At 45.3% G+C, this 21,663-nt stretch overlaps 1 protein-coding gene across 18 annotated transcripts in view; it reads left to right on the forward strand.

Moving 5' to 3' along the window:
* Spats2l (spermatogenesis associated, serine-rich 2-like) overlaps nucleotides 1–20,123 on the forward strand; it is a 173,868-nt gene extending 153,745 nt beyond the window's left edge. For 14 of the 18 annotated variants that reach the window (XM_006244992.4, XM_006244990.5, XM_063267193.1 and 11 more), the window contains 4 exons: nucleotides 11,098–11,207; nucleotides 13,612–13,714; nucleotides 16,154–16,374; nucleotides 19,221–20,123. In XM_006244992.4, the coding sequence (XP_006245054.1) occupies nucleotides 11,098–11,207; nucleotides 13,612–13,714; nucleotides 16,154–16,374; nucleotides 19,221–19,616 (830 nt within the window). In that variant the 3' untranslated portion in view covers nucleotides 19,617–20,123. The remainder of the gene's footprint in view (nucleotides 1–11,097; nucleotides 11,208–13,611; nucleotides 13,715–16,153; nucleotides 16,375–19,220) is intronic. The other 4 variants (XM_063267194.1, XM_063267196.1, XM_063267198.1 and 1 more) reach the window with 1 other exon arrangement.
* Nucleotides 20,124–21,663: the final 1,540 nt, after the last annotated feature.

Raw genomic sequence — 21,663 nt, forward strand, 5'->3', positions numbered from 1 at the left:
TAATCGTTGTGACATGGGAACCTGCACTGTGGCAGTCTGTACACCGTAGCAGTCTGGGTCAGATGGCAGCCTGTACACAGAGGCAGTCTTCCACAGGGTGAGTTCTATTGGTTGGAACTTTCAGCAGAGACAAGAACCCTCAGATGGGACACAGTGCATGGCTAACCCTGTCTTACTTTTGAATTCAGTCTAGTATGTTCCTGGGACCAGACTTTTCTCATGTGCAATGTTTTATACTGCTTTTCCTGCATAGTCTAAGGTCTTGATTCTGGTCCAGGTGTTATTGTATAAACTAGTGGTGGACTAGTTTATAAGATATATAAATGGTGGACTGAACCCAACAACCTTTCAACTAAATCCTTTTTCATTTGACTACCAGTGCATTTATTTGTACAGGAATGAAAAGATTAAGCCAAATTCTTCTTTTTCTCCTGTGTACTTCGGTCATAATTCAGTTTTCATTTTCAAAAAATAACTATTGACATTTTTAATTAAAAAAATTAAAAGGGGAGTGGGGGCAAAAGGGAAAGGCACTTGTCACCAAGCCTGTTGACCTTAGTTTGATCCCCAAGACCCCACATAGAAGAAGGAGAGAACCAACTGCATGTTGTCTTCTGACTTCCATGGACATGCTGTGTCATGCATGTGCTTACACGTGATACATACACGCACACAACAGATAAACACATAAATGTAATTAAAATGTTAACTTTAAATCAAGGAAAGTTTTCTAGGGGCTGAGTAGATGGCTCAGCAGGTAGAGAGGAGGTGTGAGCGCTGAGATTGAGCTCACTGTAAAATGCCCTGCGTGGGATACACGGCTGGTACCGGAACTCTGCGGAGGGAGGCCGAGGTGATGGTGTCCCCACAGCTCACCGGCCACACAGCCCAGCTGAGTCCCTGAGCTCCAGGTCCAGTGAGGGACCCTGTCTCAAAAATAGAAGGTGGAGAGAAGTAGAGGAAGGCACTGGACACTGACCGCCACTCACAGCTACACACCCATAGGTGTGCACTCGGGGAAAAGGCTTTAAAATACGTCAGCAACATTTTGGTGAAACTAATGTGATTGAGGGTCAAATTGGAATCCTTCGGTGCCTCCGATTGAGAAATTAATCTTACAAGCTCAATGATTTTTGTCAGTAAAAATAAATCATGCACATACTCAGATTTCTTGTGCCTTACATGTAGCTTTGTTCATCTTCTTACGGTAAAAGTGCCAGCAACCAACATTGTACATGGATTATGTATCCTATCTATCCCATACAAAAGGCACAAAAGCCTAGTAGTGTTTTACAAGCTGTAAGCCCAGATCGAGCTGTTCTCACCTATATCCAAATTATATGCCCCTTGTTCCTTGCTGTTTGAGTCTCCCCTGGGCTGTTTTTGCCCCATCTGTGTCCTAGGGGTGCACTCCTCTCAACCACCTGCTCCTGGGCCATCCCATCTAATGGAGACAGACCTCCTGTTCTACCCATCTTCTTCCCCCTCCCTTCTGGTCTCTCCTGAAACCCTCAGTCCTCAAGTGCTGCCCAGTCATAGGCTCTAGCCTTCTGTTTACCAATTAACTTTCAATTGGGAGCAAGGTTTACACAACAAAGGCTGGCATGCATGAGAATTCACTCCTCTGGATGGATGCAACCCCATCTTGGGGTTCAGAATTTAGCATTTGTGTACATAGCACCGGCCCAGCCCCCAACACAACACAGACACAAATGGTTCCCCAGACAAGTCACTACCACATCTTTCAAGGTTCACAGAAGTTTCATGTCCTCCTTTCTTTTTGAGACATTAGTGGTGGGTTCCAACATCCATGGAATCTGAGCATCTCCAGAGAATCCTCTCTTTTAATCCCCTCCATGAGTAAACACGTACCGAGTACTTCCTCCTATGACTGAAACTGCCGGACTGGCAAGCAGGCTTCATCTAACTTCAGTAATGGTGATGCTGGTCCTGCCTTCAAAATTGTCCATCACCCGGGCAAGGCAGGGTCTGCATTAGAGGTGACAGACTCTAGTCTCTACCCACTTACTGATGGTGCAACCTTGAACTGTCGTTGTGAGTTTTCAGCTGGGGTCTTATTACATAGCCCTAACTGGCTTGGCACTTTCTGTGTCAGGTTCCTCATCAGAGCAAGAATATTATGGCTCAAATAGTTAAAGACAAAATGAGAAAATATGAGCCAAACACTTAGCAGCATCATATGTCATCGCATACGTGTGCAGAGGGACAGCTCTTATTAGTAAACAGGTCTGTCAGTCCAGGGCCTCATAAAACAGGCAGAAAATGGAGCCACGAGGGTTGTGCTGAGTCTCTCAGGAGTCATGACTGTCAACCGCACATCTTCACAGACAGAAGGAACCAGCAAACTAAGTCCCAGTCAAGTAGAGAACCATTTCTGCAATCACTACCTGGGACTTGCTCATCTGTGGCCTCGAGAACTTTCCACATTCTCAATTCTTTTATGTGACATATAAAGTGATTGGTGTCAGCTCAGGACCCCTAGACCAAGTTCTCAGCACAGAGAAGGTTTACTTGCTCCAGAATGACAGAGGGCAGAGAATAAGAGACAAACACAGATAGAGAACAAGGGAGAAGAGGGAGGAGTATTTGTCCCAGAGGTGGACAGAGGACTTCCTCTGGATAGAGAGGAGACAGAAGTGAATGACAGTTTATAAAAGCGAAAGGGGAATCCCTGTGTCAGTATGAGGTGTGTGATTTTGATTGGGCATGTTACATAGGTAAGCCGTTGGGGGTTTTTGATTGATGGACTCCAATACTCTGGTAGCTGGACCTTGGTGGTCAGCCTCAGGAGAAATAGATTTTGGTGGCTAGCTTTAGAAATGTAATGTAATGGATTTTTAGCAAGGAAGAGGGGCTGGGGGAGAAGGGCAAGGCCTGCCAGAGCCATGTTTGCCGTGTTTAGGCTGGCTATGGTCACTTCAACATCAATCACATTCCCTCCATTATTATACAAGCTTCTGTGTGCTAGGTGGCAGCTAATGAAAGGGTAAGAAGGCCAGTGTTGCTCAGTCATGGGGTTAAGCCAAGAAAAAGTCTTTATTAGTTGGCCAGAAACTCCACAGGGTGTTCGTGATCCCAGTGCAGCACCGAGCTTTTCTCAGGATGAGCTTTCAATCACAGAACCCATGATGTTCTCAGGTGACACTCTTCAGTTAACAAGAACAGTTAGCCAGAAGCAGAACTACAGAAGCCAAAACACTAAGGTTAGTACGTTTAAGAGACTCTCCCAGAACTATGGCCTTTGATGGACTGGGTCTTCATCTTCATTTTGCTAGGTGTTACTGCCTACATGCTTAGTTTTGTGGCCTGAATGGTACCTCCTCCATGGGGTCAGTTGTGCCAAGTCTGGGGGCCGACTAAGGTCTGGGTGGGGCCCTGTTACATTCCCCACCGGCACTGGTCTTAGTTAACGAGTCAAATAGTGCTCTGAGGAGGTGCTGTTGATCCTAAGGACTATTAAATGTACTAAATTGCTACATACTTGGCCATATGGTTTAACATATACGGCTCTACCATTAGTCCTATCAGGTGAGAATTAAAGGCCCACTCAGTGCTGAGTAGCCACAGATTACTGAGTAGTCAAATAGACTACTGATAGCAGAGTAGTTAGCCAGGGAACCGAGAGAACAGAGGTCAGCACCAATTATCTGATTTACGTCTTTCTCTTTCCGAGGTTTTCCCCAACCATGGCAAGATTTTCTCTAATTATTCCTGATCAGTTAGCATAGGTTTTTTCACAAAGCTATACCTAGTTTCCTTTATCTCATAAGAAGTCAGTCTAAGGATCCCCAGTGTTGTAGAACCATTTCAGTAAGGTATATTCTGAATTTTAATTCAGAAACAGAAACTTTCAATAACCCTAGGTCCTGCTTAGTTTGGAAAGTGTCAGAAGAGGAGCATTGAGGTAATTCATTAGTACACACCCACCAGGTAGTCTCAGAGGCCCAGTAATACTGCTGTTGTCCAGCTGAGTTAGCCCTCAAGGCAGAGTAGCGGGCATTAGAATAAGGGCAATTGCCTACGTTAAAGTTTTGGATATTAGAAAAGTTTTAGCCTCGTTGAATTCCTCTAACCTTAATTAGGGCTGTCCCAGTGAATTTTGTCAACCAATGGGCTGATGATGGTCTGGTTACTTTCTATCCTTATGTAGTATAGGGGTCAGGTGTCTAAGTATAACCAGCAATCCTAGCTGATTTCTGTCTGGGAATGATTAACTTTATTCCCAGGAGCTATTCCTGAGTCTGATTTCTCAGGTTTTCCCTGTTTTCCAAGGGCCAAAATCTTTCTTATGGCATTTTCAGATTTTTTTTTTTAATTTTATGGACATCGGATTACATTTTCCTGTTGTTCATTTCTTGGGAGGGAACTGTTTTCTAAAATCCATTCATATGTTTTCAAGAAGTCTCTATTTTACAGTTCCAGTTTTTGCAATGGAAATTCCCTTGATCTGACAACTAGGGGTCCCAACTGCAAGGCATGGATAGAATTGTGAACTCTGTATTCCTATCCCGAACATAAACTCCCATGTCTTTCTTTTCTCCAGTATAACCAGATGCTTAGAGTGGGCATCAGTGAACAAAGATCAAGGTGAATATGGGTTGCTGGATTGTAGTCATGCTAGCTAATACCTCCTTGTATTTGTCTTCTTGGTTCCCAGGTCCAGGCCTGAGGTCTGAGGGAGTTGAACCATGACTCTGTATTCATACAAACATAAGACTCAGGAGGACGAAGAAGGTCAAGGAGTGGAAGGGACTAGGGCCCAGTGAAACCTTAATTTCAGTGAGTCCATAGTCCAGGGGACAGTCCATTCGGTAGCAGCAGTATCTGTGGCTTCTTTCTTGACTTTGGTGTGGTGGATCCATGCTGTAATGCCAGCTACCTTCACCACCATAGGTGTAATGACAGTAACCATATAGGGGCCTTTCCAAGTTAGTTTCAGCCGGCCAGTTTGGCTACCTGCTTGACCCAGACAACATCATTGGATTCAAACAAGTGCAAACTGGTAGTGGACTCTGATGTTGGCTGGGTCTCTCACATAGTTTCATGACTAGCTTTTATGGAGGACTGGATGGTTAGAGAGTTCTGACAACTGCTGGTTTCTGAACCAAAGAAGCAGTTGGGGAGGTCTTCCAAACATAATCCCGTAGAGAGTAAATCTCTCCTTATATGGGTGCAATGGGCCCAAAGCAAAGCAAAGGAAGGTTCTTCCACCCTTCACCAGACTTTAGAGTTTTGTTAGACTTTTTTTTAACATACTAATTTTTTCCCCTAGATGCTCAAGTCTATTTATGGAATGAAGTTTTCTATGTCTAAAACGTTAGCTATTAATTGAGAGGTTTGGGCTATTAAAGCCAAGCGATTATCAGACCCATAACTAGGGAGAGGATAAGTCAGGGAACAGATTCATGGAGGGGCTTTTTAAGCTACTATTCAAACAGTTTTAATCTGGATGGAGGACACATCTGCCCACCTGGAAAAGGTATCTATAAAAACTAACAAGCGTTTGTATCCTCCCTGGCACGCTGATCTTGGTGAAGCAAGTTTTCCCAGAGTTCACGAGGGTGTTGGTCTCTTTTGTGGGCCCTGTTCTGGGTAAGGATTCTGTATTTTGGATTATCTGAGCACAAACCTGGAATCTGGCCAAGACGTCCGCACTAGACTGTCCAGTCTACGTACAACATTCCTTAGTCTGAGCAATTCAGAAAGTTTGGAGGACCCCACCTGAGTAGCTTGGTGAAAGTCAGTTTTCAAGGTCCTGCCCCTTGTTTCTGGGAGAGTAATCGTTCCCTCTGGTGTACTCCATCAACCTGTGGGTTGGAGCTGCCCATTTCGTTTGGAGTCTTGGGCAGCCCCAGGTCAGGGCATGTCATCAGAGTATCATTGGTCTCCACTGGTCTTAGAGCAGTCATTTGTTGGTCAGTGGCCCAGCAGTGGAGGACAGCAATATGGAGAGGAAGCCAGATAGCTTCTAAGAGGGCCGAGAAGTTGTTGTTGTTGTTGTTGCTGCTGCTGCTGCTGCTGCTGCTGCTGCTTTCTCCCAGCAGTGAGAAGCCTTCTTTCTCTATAGATCTCACCACAGACAGGTGCAATAGTAAAAGCATAGTGACTGTCCCTGTATATAGTGGTGAAGTTTCCTTTTCCCCGTCTGAAAGCCTGGATCAGACAAATCAGTTCTGCTTTCTGGGCTGAAGTACCTAGCTTGGGCTCAGATCATTTTGGATAGAATAGCTATTGCCGCTCCCAGGGACCTGGCTTCATCTTCCATTTCTTGACAGTTGTGGATGAGCCTCTGTGGGTGGTCATCAGGCAAGAGGGTAGCAGGATCGATGGTAGTGGGATTCTCAAATTGTGCTTGAAGGTAGTCCAATAGTAGAGGCTGGTACCGGGTCACACAAGACATTAGACAGTCAGGATTCTGGTCTTCAAAGGAGGGACTCAATGGAATGGAGTACTATGAGTGTAAGAGCTAACTTAGTTAGTTAGTTAGTTAGTTAGTTAGTTAGTTAGTTAGTTAGTTAACTAGCTAGCTAGCTGTTTGCTTTTTCGTTTCATTTGCAGTTGTCATAGCTGTTAGGTGGGCCATCCTGTGGGCACAAGGTCCAATCCTTTAGACAGGTATGTCATAGAGCATTTCCATGGCCCCAAGGTTTAAGTTAAAATCCCCTTTGGCTTTCATCCCATGGACAAAGAGATGAAAAAGTTTTGAGACATCAGGTAGTACTAGGGCTGGAGACAAAGTCAGAGCTGTTTTTAAAGTCTCAAGTGCCTTTGTTTAGTCTCAGTCCAGATTAGGGGTTCATTGCCTCCCTTTGTGCTGGTGTATAGAGGCCCTGCAATTTCCACAAACTTGGGCCAAGAATTCAATGGTTGTTCGATCCTAGGCTGCATATCCTAGCTAGTCTTCTGTGGTTTATACCAGAGTCCTGAAGATGTAGGTCATAATATGGGTGAAGGAATGCTTTGGCAGCAGAATAGATGAACTTGCCGTCGGAAGAAAGGCAAGCAAGAGAAAAAGCAAGACCGTCCTCCTTCCATGTCCTATCGTGTGGACTGCTCTCAGAAGGCGTGGCCCAGATTTAAGATGGGTTTTTCTACTTCAAATGATCCAATCAAGACAATTCTTCACAGGTGTGCCCAGCAGGCTAGGTTTTAGTTGATTCTAAATGTATTCAAGTTGACAACGGAGACCAGCCATTACAGTTACAATCAGTGTAACTCTATCAACTGCAACATCTAGTGGTAGTGAACACTGACGTCATTAATTTAAAGGTCTGCTCTGGAGGAGTTACCTCGCCTCGTTACTAGCACATTAGCTCCATGCGTGCAGTTTGCAAACGTTGCTATCTAGTTGCACAGGGACCCTGCAGGGGGTGCAGGATTATTATATTCTAAGAAATAAGCATGTATCTCACTAGGCATTCAGACTTTGTCTGCCTCCCCAGGGAACCGAAGGTCACAGAGAAATGTACTTGACAGGTTTACTAGAGGTGTGGGAAGAAAAAAATGACTCTGTATTAACATGAGCATATTATGAAGTAAAATAGCAGATTCTGGAGAACTGTTACAGAATCAGGATTTCAAAGAGCCTCTGTGCTTAAAGAAACACTTGCACCCCAACACCTGACCCTGAGAGTCTGAATGATGGGTATTCTCCTGATGGGTATTCTTTGAGAAGCCTTAAGATTTCCACGGGTCAAGAGATAGGAACCAAGCTTCCAGTGTGTTCTAAGATCCCGAAGGGATTTACATCCTATTGAGAAAATGCATTTCAGCATGCCGGATACTGTTTATAGAGTTGCATGGATAATGTTAAGTTTTGCATGCGAGGGGACCCAAGCTGCATGGAACTGCCTCCCTCTACAGATTTCTGAAAGCCTGATGGTTTCAAACATGCATCCTACTCTACCTTCCATTCCAGCACCAGCGATCCTAAGGTCTGATCTGTTTTTTGTTGATGCTTTCTGGTTTTGTGATTGACATACTGGAGGTGAAAAATGTGTGCCCCTAAAGAATATTGGCTTTAGATCTTAACTCTTAAGACTTTTGCATAATGAAGGGCTTTGAAATGTTAATGCGACTGTATGTAAGAATGCACACGAGCTTGCTGATGCAGTCTTCATTTCCATGATTTGCACGGGTTTAAACTCAGAACTTTATTGGTGATTTTGCACCTGCATTCCCATTTTAGGGCCCATTTGTATCTATTTTTACAAAATCTTCTGTATCAAGTGAATGCCCAAGTTCTGCATAATCAGGAAGAACAATGACCCCTAGTTGTCACCAGTCTCACGAGAATCCAGTGTGAAGAGTGGGCTCTGCGGCCGTGTGTCACGGACAGTCCGCTGACCCCTTCCCTCCATGCTTTTCAAGTCTGGGCCTTTAGAATTTGTGTGTTTCTTTCTTTTTAAAGCTTCCTTTGGAAGAAGAAAGCCTAGCATTTCCTATTTTGACTCAGTCATTTTCTCATGTTGCAGACCTCAGTCCCATCCATAGGCTGAATTACAATGACAAATACATAAGTAATAAAAAGCTCTAGGTCCTAAAACCTTTCTGTGAGTATTGGGTAGGGTGCTGGTTCATGTGTTTGACACATGTGTGACATTTGTGGGTGTGCACATGGAGTCTGGAGCTCAATATCGAATGTCCCCCTCTACCATTCCCCCATTTTTTTGGAGGATACTAACAAGCCCAGCCTTGCCCAGCCTTTAACATGGGGCTGGGGATCTGAATTCAGACTCATCCTTCTTACCACAGCATACACCTTACCACAGAGCCAGCTTCCCAGCCTCAGATACGGACAGTCTTGAGTGGGACAAGAGCTTCAGTCCTTATTTTGATAACCTTTCAGTTAATGGACCCATCCAATCAACGAACCCTTCATTCAGCTCCCATGTTCCCGCTGTGCGCTATGCACAGGGATTGTGGACACAAAGAATCCCACCGTTCAGTCTTATTCTAGCCCCATGAGGGACTGAAGATGTATATAGTTGGGTAACATGCTATCGGAGGAGCATGTAGAGATGGTGGCACACTGGGCACCATGTCATTTGGGATGCTGAGCAAATGTGGCCAGAAATGCTGTTTTTATGTCCCAGGCTGATCACAACTCACTGTGTAGCTAGAGACGACCTTGAACCTCTGGTCCTTCTGCCTCTCCCTCCCAGGCCACCATCCCTCCTCACACAGTCAGAAATGAACAGGGACCTTATGCATGATGAGCAAAAGGTCCACCAAGTGAGCCATGTCCCTAGCCCAGATCCCAATGTTTTAAGAGCCCCCTAGAAATCTCTTCCAAATGGCATTTTTACTTTTTAAATGTGGACGCTCAATTTGTAAAAGTAATGTGCAGGTGAACCAACTATGGTTTTTTTTGGCCAAAAATAATAGCAGGTGGCTACTCTGTGATCTCTGGGGCAACCAGATGTCCCAAGACATCATTCAGTATGACCCTTTTGGCATCCAGGTGAGAATGTCTCGCTCACAGTATCCAAACATGTTTTACCAGTAGATTTCTGAATTCTGAAGGACCAGTAGGTCTATATCAGTCTGCCCAGCCATCTGCTAACAGGGGAGCCAGGTGAGTAACCAGAGGATGATTCGTGTGATTGGGCAGATGATCAGGCCTTCTCTGCAGGCTATTTTATTGGCATCTCCACATTGATATTGACATAAACAGAAAACACCTGTCTGTCTGAAGAGCGGCTGCTTGTATGCTTCCCTCACTGTGCAAGGACCTTAACCCTTGCCTGCCCGTTCAATCCCTCACTGTGCAAGGAACCTTAACCCCTGCCTGCTTGTGTGCATCTCTTTATTTTGCTGCCCTCTGTTTCCCCTCACTTGCTTTGATGTTTGAAGTGACTTGTTTGATGTCGTAGCTATTAAGACTGCTTAGAATCAGAAATCACATTGCTTGGCTCTGTGTGGTGGCACAGACTTGAAATCCCAGCACTGGGATGCTAAGGTGGGAGGAACTTCGAAGCCAGCTGACCTCCCCAATGAAATGATATTTCAAAAATATCGAAATCACAGATACATTGCTCAGCTCTGCGTGCTGGGAATGCGGTCCATTAGAGCAGTTTATCTTTGTTGCCGCCAGGATGGAGAACAATTCAACATGTGTGTTATCCTACATGGGCTATTTTTCCTTAGGGCTCAACATGTTTGGCCAAGAGGAACAAAGGAAATTCGTATATGATGAATTAAAGAGCCGCTAGCCTGTGTCTGGGGAGCTCCGTCTCCTTACTGGCTTCTGTGCTCCAAGCTCTGGGAAACACACATAGGTTAATAGGAGCTTCTGTGTCTATCGGAAACTTGAGTTCTTCTGACAGAGATGAGGAAGTAAGGTAGCAGGGAATTCCCCACTGACCTCTCTAAGGTGCAGATGCTAGCATAGCCAGTTCAAAGTGGCCTGAGTTGCCCTTGAAATTTTTCCACCTGGGATACTTAGAACAAAGACACACAAGGTACTCCGGTCTGGAATGTCTATTTGCAAAAACGGAAATATATCTGCAGAGCATCAAATGCAAAAGCATTTTTCAGGCCATAAAAAGTAGATAGAGTAACTCCTCTATGTCATATTACAACATCACAGCTAGTTACCCCCAGGAGACTGTGTTCTAAGATATCAGTTGGATACAGGGCTTTGTATGTGCTCCATAAGTGCTCTACCACTGACTTACTGCCGAGGCCATATTGGGTAAAATTTAGAGAGTCTGATGCTGTTAGAATTTAAAGGGATAGCACATACAGGAGGGTGGCTGTGGCTGTGTAGACTTGTGCTATTTTTTTCAGGGATAGTTCCATACGACTTTCTGAAGATGCCAAATTAAGGAACGATGCTCAGATGCCAGTGTAACGAAGGAGGGAAAGCGGTGTGGCTGCACAGCGCCTCGGGGAACTGAGTTTTCTTAGGGGGTCATGGTTGGTAACAAACATGGAGAGCCAGCCATCCTCGGAACAAACTCATGGTCCTGCAAAGCAACCTGCCTGTTGGGGGAGAACTGACTCCAGGAACCCAGACTGTGATACTGCGTTTACGCCTCTGTCCCTAACACGTTGTCCCTTCTCATTTGTCAGTGGACATCCTGACTGCCCGTCAGAAGAAGGCAGAGGAGCTGAAGCGACTGACTGATCTAGCCAGTCAAATGGCAGAGATGCAGCTGGCCGAACTCAGAGCTGAAATTAAGGTCAGTTCTGTGAACCCAACTGAACACTGAGCAGACCCCGGGTGTTTGCTTTGTATTGATAGACTGCTGCTCTGACACTCAACACATTCGCCCAACTCCCTTCCACCGGCTTGAAATACAGAATGCATCAGGGTTGAAGAAACACTTAATTACTTCCCTTAAATAGAGTAGTTTTGAAGGGATATATACTACAATGGAGGGAGCTACATCAGTCAAGATGAACTATTAAAGTGTATATATAGACATAGGTTATCTGTGATATGATTTTTACTCTGTATAATTTATGCCTATGTTTATAAACATACACTCATGTGAGTATATTGTAAGAGAGGTTATAAGGAGTCCTTTATAGTTTTCTACTTTAATTCCCTTTTTTGATAAGATTACTACCCACAAATATATGTTTATTAGATTTCTTCTATGGCAAGGAATATAAACTGATCCCGGCTAATTGGAAGCAGAATTTGAAATAATACTGAGTGTAAGTCACCAAAGCCGAGTGTTTCTGAAGACCTGGGTCTACAACTAGGCACGAACCAGTGTGGTTTCGGTAGTAATATAGGAAATAAAATAATTCCCAAATTCTCTAGTCAGGGCGCGATGGCATTGACTGCCCTCCAAGAGCCATTAACTCTTGTGCCATACAAGATTCAAGCCACTGAGAGAAAGGTTCTAGCCACTCTCTGCTTGGCCAATGCCCATTATCTGGCCAAAATATAGGGATGTGACACCTCAATTTATACACTCAGACTGAATCTTCTAAACAGCATTGGGTAAAGTTGCTAGAAAGAGAAATAGTTACGAGGAAGACAAAGTGTTTATAGCAAAGTAGGAAAGTAAAGTTGATTCTTCTCTTCTTTTTTGCCCAGTTTTTAAACACTCAGTGTGTGCGCACACACATGCACCCAGCTTCTCCCTGGCTTCTAGAAACCCAGAATGTTTCAAGACGTAGATGCCACTAGCTTTAGAACAGTGTCTGCTAGGACAGTGTAAAGCTGATTGACACCAGGAGAAAGGTCCTGTGACATTTGATCCCCTCCATCCTGGTGAGGCACGTAAGGGAGCTCAGGGAGAAAGGGATTGCGTATCCAGAGCCCTGGAGATGCTTCCTTCTCACCTCCCTCCTAGCCTTTGTTTCTTCTTACTCAGCCAATTGCAAGGTCTCCTCAGGAGTCTTTCCATCAGCCTGCAGTCCCCTCTCTACCCCAGGGCCAGAGTTAAACTCCCCAAACAGACTTGGCCTCACTCAGGATGACCCATCCCTCTCCTCAGATACAATACACAACAGGACTCAGTACCTACTCAATACCCATTTCCTCTGAAGAGTCCAGCTTGTTAGAACATCAAGTGAGGAGGTGGGGTTGCAGCATCCCAGTCAATTGAAATCAACTTTCTCCCAAGTTTCATTCCTGCTTATCAAAATCCCACTTTTCATTACATGGTTGGTAGCACAGGCTCTGGAGTAAAACAGTATATAGCTCTAACATTTTCTACTTCTGTGGCTTGGATAAATTACATATTGTCTTAGGCTCTCAGAACCCAGATCTGTCATCTGTAAAATAGAGGTAATAAAAACACTGGCTTCATGATAATGTGATTGGGTGAAAGGAAGATTGCTTCTTATGGTCAGCCTCTGCTTTCAGCTTTAATGTTTTAACTGTCCCAGCTCCCATGTTCTCCCATATGTAAATTCACATGTCACTCACTGAGAGAGAATTTCTTCCACCTCTGTTTCCAAGGCATCAGTCATATTCATCCCTGAACTTAATGTCCCTCTTTCCCTTGCCATGTGGTAAACTCCCTAATTCTCCAGGAGGCTTCGTTCGACTCACAGTTATTTCTTATATTTCTCACTGTGCCATCTCCATGTAGATCTTAATTTCAAGTTGAATTTAAATGAATTGAAAACTAATCTTCTCCACTCCCTACAGCGGCACTTGAAACTCCATCATGAAGATAATGTTTTCTAGACACAGAAGACTTTTTGGTCTTCTATTCTTATTAAAATAGAGATGGGTGTCTGTGGATGGTGGCACATTTTCTTGTGACAGTTAATACCATACCAGGCCCTTGGCCAAACTAAGCCGCCCCTGCTGGAACGTAACTCAGAAAACTGCTCAAGTGAGGGATGCTAAAAGGTCCCAGATAAGCCGGGACATAGAGTTTGTTCATCTTCTCTCTAAGCCTCGTGGGGGAAGGTCAGGACTCCTCCTGATTCCCAGAAGGTGACCACGGCCATGGAAGGCAGAACCAAGGCCCACCTAGTGGCGCCTCAGAGTGAATGAGCTCTAGTGATCCCCTCAAGTCGCCCTTCAGAGGGCACAGGAAGAGCAGGGGGGAGGCTGTGTGGCCGGTGCTGCTGTGCTTTGGGGCTGACTCCCCGCTCCACTTCTCTTTCCTCTAGCACTTTGTCAGCGAACGCAAATATGATGAAGAGCTAGGGAAAGCCGCCCGCTTCTCCTGCGACATTGAACAGCTGAAAGCCCAAATCCTGATCTGCGGAGAAAGTGAGTTTTGCATGCTTGCTAAATAATTCTGTGTGAGTAAGCTGGCGCCGTTTGGAGTTGACAGCAGAAATGTCAGGTATACGGTCCCCTGGCAGGGCTAAACTGAAGGCTGGGGAGATTTAATGATCTAAGGTCATGACACAAGTCACTAGAAATGTCAAGATTTGAACTTAGACTCTTCAAATGCCACTGCCCACCAGTAAATCCCGAGGATTTATCACTTGGAGCAGAGCAGGTCAGCTGCCGAGTACCTCTCACAGACTTCCCCTACGCTCCTCCAGACACACTGCCGCTCTGGTTCTATAGATGCTGTTCCGTAGGCTTTCTCCTGGCACTTGGGGAGCGATTGACTACTGCTGTGCAGGACCCGGCCTGCCTGAGTGCTCTGGATGCCCTGAGCCCCCCACCCCTAGCCCCCACCCTGCTTAGCCTGGGTTCTCTGCTGAGTGAAGCTGAAAATAATGAAAGACTTCGAGTCAGCCATTAGCTCAGTCTTGTTCCTTATTAAGCCCTAATTAGAGTGGCTAATATGAAGCAAGATTGGCTGCTGCTTTTTCCTGTACTCACGAGGTGAGGTGGAGATGAGTGACGGGCGCTAATGTGGCTTTGAGGACAGTCACAGAGAAGGTCCAACATCTGTCCCAACACCTCATAGTCAGCAGAAAACCAAGATCTGACTGCACCTATTTTTTTAATTGATATTTCTTCCTCTCCCCTCTAAATAAAATATTACATAAACTTGAGCTATTGATTACCGAATTGTACTGACTAGCACACGCCATTACTCCCAAGTCACCTTTCTACCTGTAACATACTGCATGCGTGCATGGTAATGCAATTTGCCTTTGTCACAGGAGGTGGTAGACATTTTTTCCATGTTGGTATGTTTAGCTAATTGATTTAAGTATAACTGATGTGAGCAGCCCTCGGATGGTAGCCTTTAAACAGCTTGCAGTTGTGCACCAGAAAACAGTGCTGGGGGCTTCCTACTCACGGAGCTGGGTCGGCCGTCTGATTTTCTCGCTATACTTCTTAGTTTTTTCTTTATAGGCTGCCTCCCTTGTGGCAGAAGCTCCCTAGTGGCCCTTCTCCATCCTCAGCTTTTGTCCCATCTCCCAGCAAGCAGTTTGGTTGACATTCGGAAAAGAACCTGCCCCTCTTAGGTTCCACTTTAATCCAGTGATAAGTGAAACTAATCCTGAGTTGAGCGGCCCAGCTCAGGTGGAGGAGGGGGAGGGGCACTTCACTTGCTCGCCTCCAAGTGCCATCTAGTGAGAGAAATCGCCCCTTTCCAAATTACAAGAGTGTCCATGTAAAGACAGCCTCGAGTGTTTGCGACAGTAATTCCCACAAAGCCCCTTCATGGAGGGTGTGTTGTACAGCTCCTCAGTCAGAAGGGGAACGGGAAATAATGGCCACACACAACTGAATCTGGTGAGCCTGGGTGCCGCTGAAATCCCCTGGCTGTGTTTGGACAGCCCACACTCATTTGTCACACCTTAACCTACAAAATGAAGGGACCGCAGATATATCCGTGTCTTTTCTACTTCGAACATTGTGTGAGCCCTACTAGCCATTCCTAATCCTCTTGCCAAACCCTGGGATTAAGTCTGATCCAACAAAGGGAACAGAGAAAATTGCTTTTAAAAATTGGTGACAATTTTAAAATTCAGAAAGAAGCCTTCCTGTCCAGCCTGGCACTTGAATCCCAGTGAGCTGTGAGAGAAAAGTCACGGCTTTATCCCGGAATTGATTCCCTCTGGCCTCGATTCAGAATAATCACATAGAAATCACCCTGCCTGAAACCACCACTTTCAGAAACAACAGGACTGGCAGCAATAAGCACTGAACAGACCTGCCTGACCTGAATGTGTGCGTGACGGAGAGGGCTGATCGGCCTGCCACGCGCGGGACACTGGGGATGGCGCCGAACTGCAGTTAAAGACTGGTAGGGAGCTCTAGTGGACTATAGAAGGTGTGTGGGGCTGGCAGGCCTGCCCAGAGATCAGAGATGCCTTAGGTGCCAGCATCCCCAAATGGTAGGGAGCCTGATGGGGCCGTATAAATGGGCTGAAGGAAGCGGGTGCTAGGAGGCAGAATTCACTTCTGGATGGAGCAGAGAGGGAGCGTCCCAATGTCATTACCTCCCTATCGATGGTGGTCCTCAACCTAAAGAATCATCTCTAAGTCCCTCAGATAGATCTCCGTTCCTACAAATGCCTCTCGTCATGGACGCTACTGCTGTGATCACTGTTCAGGGACTCCTAAGGGAGGAATATGGTGATCTCTAAGCACCTCAGTGTCCTTTCAGACTACATCTTCAAGAGCAAACCTTAATGTTTGTATGGAGCTCCCGCCAGTTTCTTCTTCTTCCAGCACTTTCTAATGGCTCAGCAGACCTCTTGGCCAGCCTTTAACACCAACCATTCCTTGTTGCAGTCACACATCCAAAGAACAACTATTCCTCAAGAACTCCCTGCAGCTCCCTGTTGCCTCTGCTGAACACTCATGCGGTAGCTTCCGGGAAGCAGGGGAATTTTTCCCGGAAGTCATCCGGTCACAACAAGCCCAATGAGGGGAAAGCAGCGAACCCCAAAATGGTGAGCGGTCTTCCCAGCACTGCCGATGCATGTCAGCAGACCATGCCTACTAACAAGCAGGTAAGCCATTCTGGGAGGGCTCAAAGTGCTGCCTGCAGGGGCCTCTGCAGATCCTGGTGTATGGTTCAGGGAAGGAAAATTACCATCCATTTCCAGAGGAAGAAAATGAAACTACTAGCCACTGAGCTAGTGGTCCTGGCCAGGTTCCCTCAGGCGCCATGCTTCATCCTGTCATGCTCACAAGCCCTTACCTCTGTGTGCCCAGCTGTGTTAACTCATTCACCTAACGGAGAAGGTCCTCTCATGCCCTTCTTGCCAGCATCCCCAAGTCCCAAACAGATGTAGGAATGAGATGCAGAACCAGACCGCTATTAGTGAGAGGAAGCTGGTGACTCAGGAATTGATCAAAGTCAATGCAACTTCCATTACTTGGAGTTTCAGTAAAGCACACACCTTTCAAAATTCCTGCCTTCCATGGCCTCTAACAATAGAACTTTCCAGCTCCTCCTCCTCTTTCTCTGTTCTGTCTTTGAGAGGGAAATAGTAGCTTGTGGTTTGAAGATGAACGAGAAATGGGATTCGGTGCCACGGGTGCTAAGCAAACAGCAATAGTTTCCATGGTCTCTGACTTTCTTCTTCAGTGTTTCAGACTAGTGGTGTCTAGCAGGACCCCTATTGGGTCTCCCTGTCTTGACCTTTTAGGGGTCCCCACTACTGACACAGCCAGGCATTTCTGTGGTCAAATACACACCGGATAAATGCACCTTCACTGCAGGGCTCTATGCTTGTTACCAAGCACCATGATGAACATAAATTTTAACCCAAGAGTTTCCCTTACTCAGTTTCTTTAAAAACAAAGAAAGCCAAATCCGTTGCTATTGTGTAGAACCCTCTGAGCTCAATGATTCCAGTGTTTGGGTAATGTAAGCGGTAGTACATGGCTGGAAGGCCAGCAAGAAAGGCTCTGTGCTTCAGAGTAACTGGTATGAGCCCCACATCATTATCTTTCCTACAGATTGAGGGGTGACTGAGGTTGATGAGACACCCACCCAGGATTAGCACTTTCCTGTCAGGAACACACTCTAGTATTTGAGATCCTGGAGCTGCTCTCACGGACTGTCTGAGCCATTTTCTTAGGCTGCAATCTTCACACCCCGATATTCAAACCATGAGACGAGGGTAGGCTTAGGTATAGGCGAGAGTGTCTACCGTCCCTAGGTTCACTCTCAGTGTGGGATGCTGCAGAGAAAGAAGCATTCAGACAACGGGATGTGGTCCTGCACTGATACTTTTGACCTAGGCCCTGGATTATTGGGTGCCACTCATCCTGAACCTGTGTCATGGAGTCACGGTGTACAAATCAAAAGCCGTATAGCTTTATAACTCACCACGTTACATGTTTAGTACTAAGAGGTCTGATTTTCAAAGCATGTCTTCGTGTATCCATTATGTGCTTGCGAATCTTGTCAGGAAGGAGCACAGAAAGTGGGAGGGTTCTGCCATTTTCTACATGTAGACCCTAGGCAAGACCTGTAAACTATCCGCATCTGCACAGCGAAGCGACTTAAAGCCACCACCTTCCAGGATGACTGTGATTATGACAGACGGTGACATACTTCCTGAGTGCTGCCCCTCTGTCACCTCTCAATGTTGGCTGCTGACATCAAGGACTCTTGTTAGCTTACACAGACAGACAGCTCTGGCCTGTTGTTGCCTTTCCACCTGTCTCCTTACGTCTCTGGCTGCTGATGGCTGCTGGCTCATTGAAAGAATTGCTTTTCAGTTTGAGGCTTTGAGCTGATTGGCTTTAAATTACAAAATGTTTTAGAAAAATTACTTCTGTGACCACAGCATGTTAACTCTGCTTTCCCGGGGGTCTTCCAGGTACACTTCATCGCTGCATTTGCCTGAAGTAATATTTCTGAACAATAAGAATGGTTGTTTTGAAATAAATTAGGAAACCTGTTTTGGAGAAGAAAAGTCACAAGCAGAATGTCACTTCTTTCTATATATGTGTGATTAGAATTTAAACATAGACTGTACAGAATTTTCAACTTAGAACTTTTCATGGTAGAGATCCATGTGGTAGACGTGCCCTGCATGTCTATGAAATCAAATACATTTCATTTTATTACATTTGAAACATACAGAGTTTCTTGTTTGGCTTGATTTGGTTTGGAGTTTTTGGCCTATTCCCCCCCCCCTCCTCCTCCTCCTCCTCTTTCCCCTCCTCCTCTTCCTCTTCCTCCTCCTCCTCTTCCTCCTCTTCTTCCTCCTCCTCCTCTTCCTCTTCCTCCTCCTCCTCTTCCTCCTCTCCTTCCTCCTCCTCCTCTTCTTCTTCCTCCTTCTATTCCTCCTCCTCCTCTCCCTCCTCCTCCTCCTCTTCTTCTTCCTCCTCCTCCTGCTGCTGCTGCTCTTCTTCTACTTCGTCTTCTTCTTCTTCCTCTTCTTTCTTCTTCCTTCTTCTCCTCCTCTTCCTCTTCTCCCTCCTTCCTTCCTTCCTTTTCTTTTCTTCTTTCCCCTTCTCCTCTTCTATCTCATCCTCCTCCCCTCCTCCTCTTCCTCTTCTCCCTCCTTCCTTCCTTCCTTTTCTTTTCTTCTTTCCCCTTCTCCTCTTCTATCTCATCCTCCTCCCCTCCTCCTCTTCCTCTTCCTCCTCTTCCTCTTCCTCCTCCTCCCTCCCTACTCCTCTTCTCTTTGAAGAGAAGAGTACTTTTCTCTCAGCTCCATTTACAAAGCTGTGGTTCTAGATCAGGAATTGCATCAACTTGACCTATTGGCATGTTGTATATCCCTACTGTGATTTGAAAACCTTATCTATGATTTAGTGGGCAGATTTTTCTGATGCCCCCTGGTGTCACCTGTGCTTTGTTGACTTCAGACACTTACTTCATTTCTCTTTTTAGCAGAATGGACCTTCCAACCAAAGACGAAGATTTAATCCACAGTATCACAACAGGCTAAATGGTCCAGCCAAGTCACAGGGCAGTGGTAATGAAGCTGATCCCATGGTGAAGAGCAACAACCGACATGAACACAGAAGACAGCCACATAATGGTTTTCGTCCCAAAAACAAAGGTGGTGCCAAAAACCAAGAGGCCCCCTTGGGGACAAAGGCCCCAGAGGCCCCACCACATTCTGAAAAGGCCCGTCGAAGGCAGCACGCTGCAGACAACTTAGAGACCAGGCCTTTCCGGGGTAATGTTGGTAGGGTTTCACAGTGCAATCTTTGTCCCACTAGAATAGAAGTTTCCACAGAGGCCACGGTTCTCTCAGTCCCAGCTGTGACGCTGGTGGCCTGAGCTGGGAAGGAAGAGAGCAGGTTTTGCCTGGTTTTGGTTCCCTGCCCAAGGTGCTGACCCAATTCGCTGCCAAAAGAGAGTCAATCAGAATATACAAACCTGTATGTTTGTGTCGTTCTCTCGCAATCATTTTTACTAATCCTAGTACTCTGCTCTAGCTTGCTTCATAACTCCCATGGCTTTGCTTGATCTGTTGTCGCTTCTCCTCATCAAGACTTTGCATCATGTTAGCCAGCCAGTATTTACCCATTGTTAGGAAAATCGAGATGTGGCTGAAGATCAGAGGCTCAGTTAGCAACCTACGTTGTAGCTGTGATGTCGACCCATTGGTTGTCTTTAGAGAGTTAATGTTGAAACAAGAAATTCTTGATCAGACAAACGTGATCTGCTGAAGACACATGTGCTTTTGTAGAATTTAACATCTGGTGTTTTTCTGAAATATTATATAAATATATATATAAACATATATTGCTTTATTTGAAACAAATTAAAATATGCTGCATTTGACACCTGGCTTGTTCCTTTTGTTGATGCCTACCACGTTGAATGTCCTCTGTAGCACTTTTCAGGAAAGGGCTAGAGATCAGAAGTTCGGTGCAAAGCTGTTTCCTTTAAAATAAGAACTCAGGAAATAATAATATTCCCTCAGTTACCATACAGATAGATGCTATACACCCTAGTCATTTGGATGCCACATGGTAGTGGGACACCTTGAACATAACAAAATTTACCTCAGCCTAGCTTAAACAATGGAGAATATTGGCTCATTAACCAGAGTCCAGTTTGATTATGAATCCCACTTCTTTCTCTTAATCCTGAGTTCTGTCCTTCATATTCTGACACTATATTCAGAATGATGACAGTGACTAAGCTCCTGGGCTCTCTCATTGGCTTCTGTGTGGGACACAGTTCTTAGCAGAAGTCACAGCAAAGCTCTGACATGCAATTACTTGTTACAGACCTGACTGGAGATCATCCGTGGGGTGAACTAGTTAGTAGCATAAGCTAGTTAACAAATATGTTAGTTAGCATAAACTAACCACAGTCCACCCCTGACACTGAGCACTGGTTATGCAAAGAAGAGCTTCTATTACCCCAGGAAAGGAGAGTGGGCATACAGTACCCCAAAACCACAGAACCCCAGTTCCCCTATCTTTTGACTGCCAGGCTTCCTTTGCTGGCTGCTTTCTTGTGCAAATGCACCCTTTCAACTCCACGTAGAGCTTTTTTCTGACAACCCAGGTTCACTGGTTCTTGCCCTCCAAACAGCTGAGCCTGCTAGCCACACCGGCATCTGTTTCTTCTTTTGCCAAGTACGGAGAATATTTGCTCTCTCCAGAGCTTTCTGAGGTCTGTGAGTGTACCCAGAGATTTAATAGGAATTCAAAATGTCAAGTCACATTCCAGGAAGGAAGAAGAAACTGTTCAAATAAGAAAAGATGAATGCTCGCGACCGCAGTCTCTGTTTACCCGGTCTGAGACCTTGAATTTATATCTTACAAACCAGAAGGATTTTTTTCTTTTTTGAACACTAGTTTTGTGTAGCAAGATTCTGTTCAACCCCTGAAAAATTTCAGTTGAAACGTGGCAGCTATAAAGACAGAGGTAGATAATTCTTACAAGGAAAGAAAATGGCCACCCCAGGTGAAGAAGGTGCCTGCTTATCAGAGTTCCGTCCAGCCACTCCCATCTTCTCCCCCACCCTCAAGATACCCTGGAGTTAAGAAAGCTCAGACACATTCAGAACATAGCAAGCACTCCCAGGCCACTGGAAAGAAACAAAAGAACGATAAAAAGTGTTCAGACCTGATCACATTTTTTTTTTTTACTAGATTTTTGCCTTAGACTCTGGCATGTGAGCATTTTCAAATTTGAATTTTACAATAGTAATTAGATACTTTGGGCCAAAGTCGGGTCTTTGATCCTAAAGATCTGAGTCATAGTCTAATGTCTTTCACTGTGCATACATATGTGTGCGTGTGCACACATGTTCAGGCACATGTGTAAGTGGAAACCAGAGAACAAGTGCTGGCATTGTTTATCCTCA

This window comes from Rattus norvegicus, chromosome 9, assembly GCF_036323735.1.
Source record: "Rattus norvegicus strain BN/NHsdMcwi chromosome 9, GRCr8, whole genome shotgun sequence".
NCBI classification, from domain to species: Eukaryota; Metazoa; Chordata; class Mammalia; order Rodentia; family Muridae; genus Rattus; species Rattus norvegicus.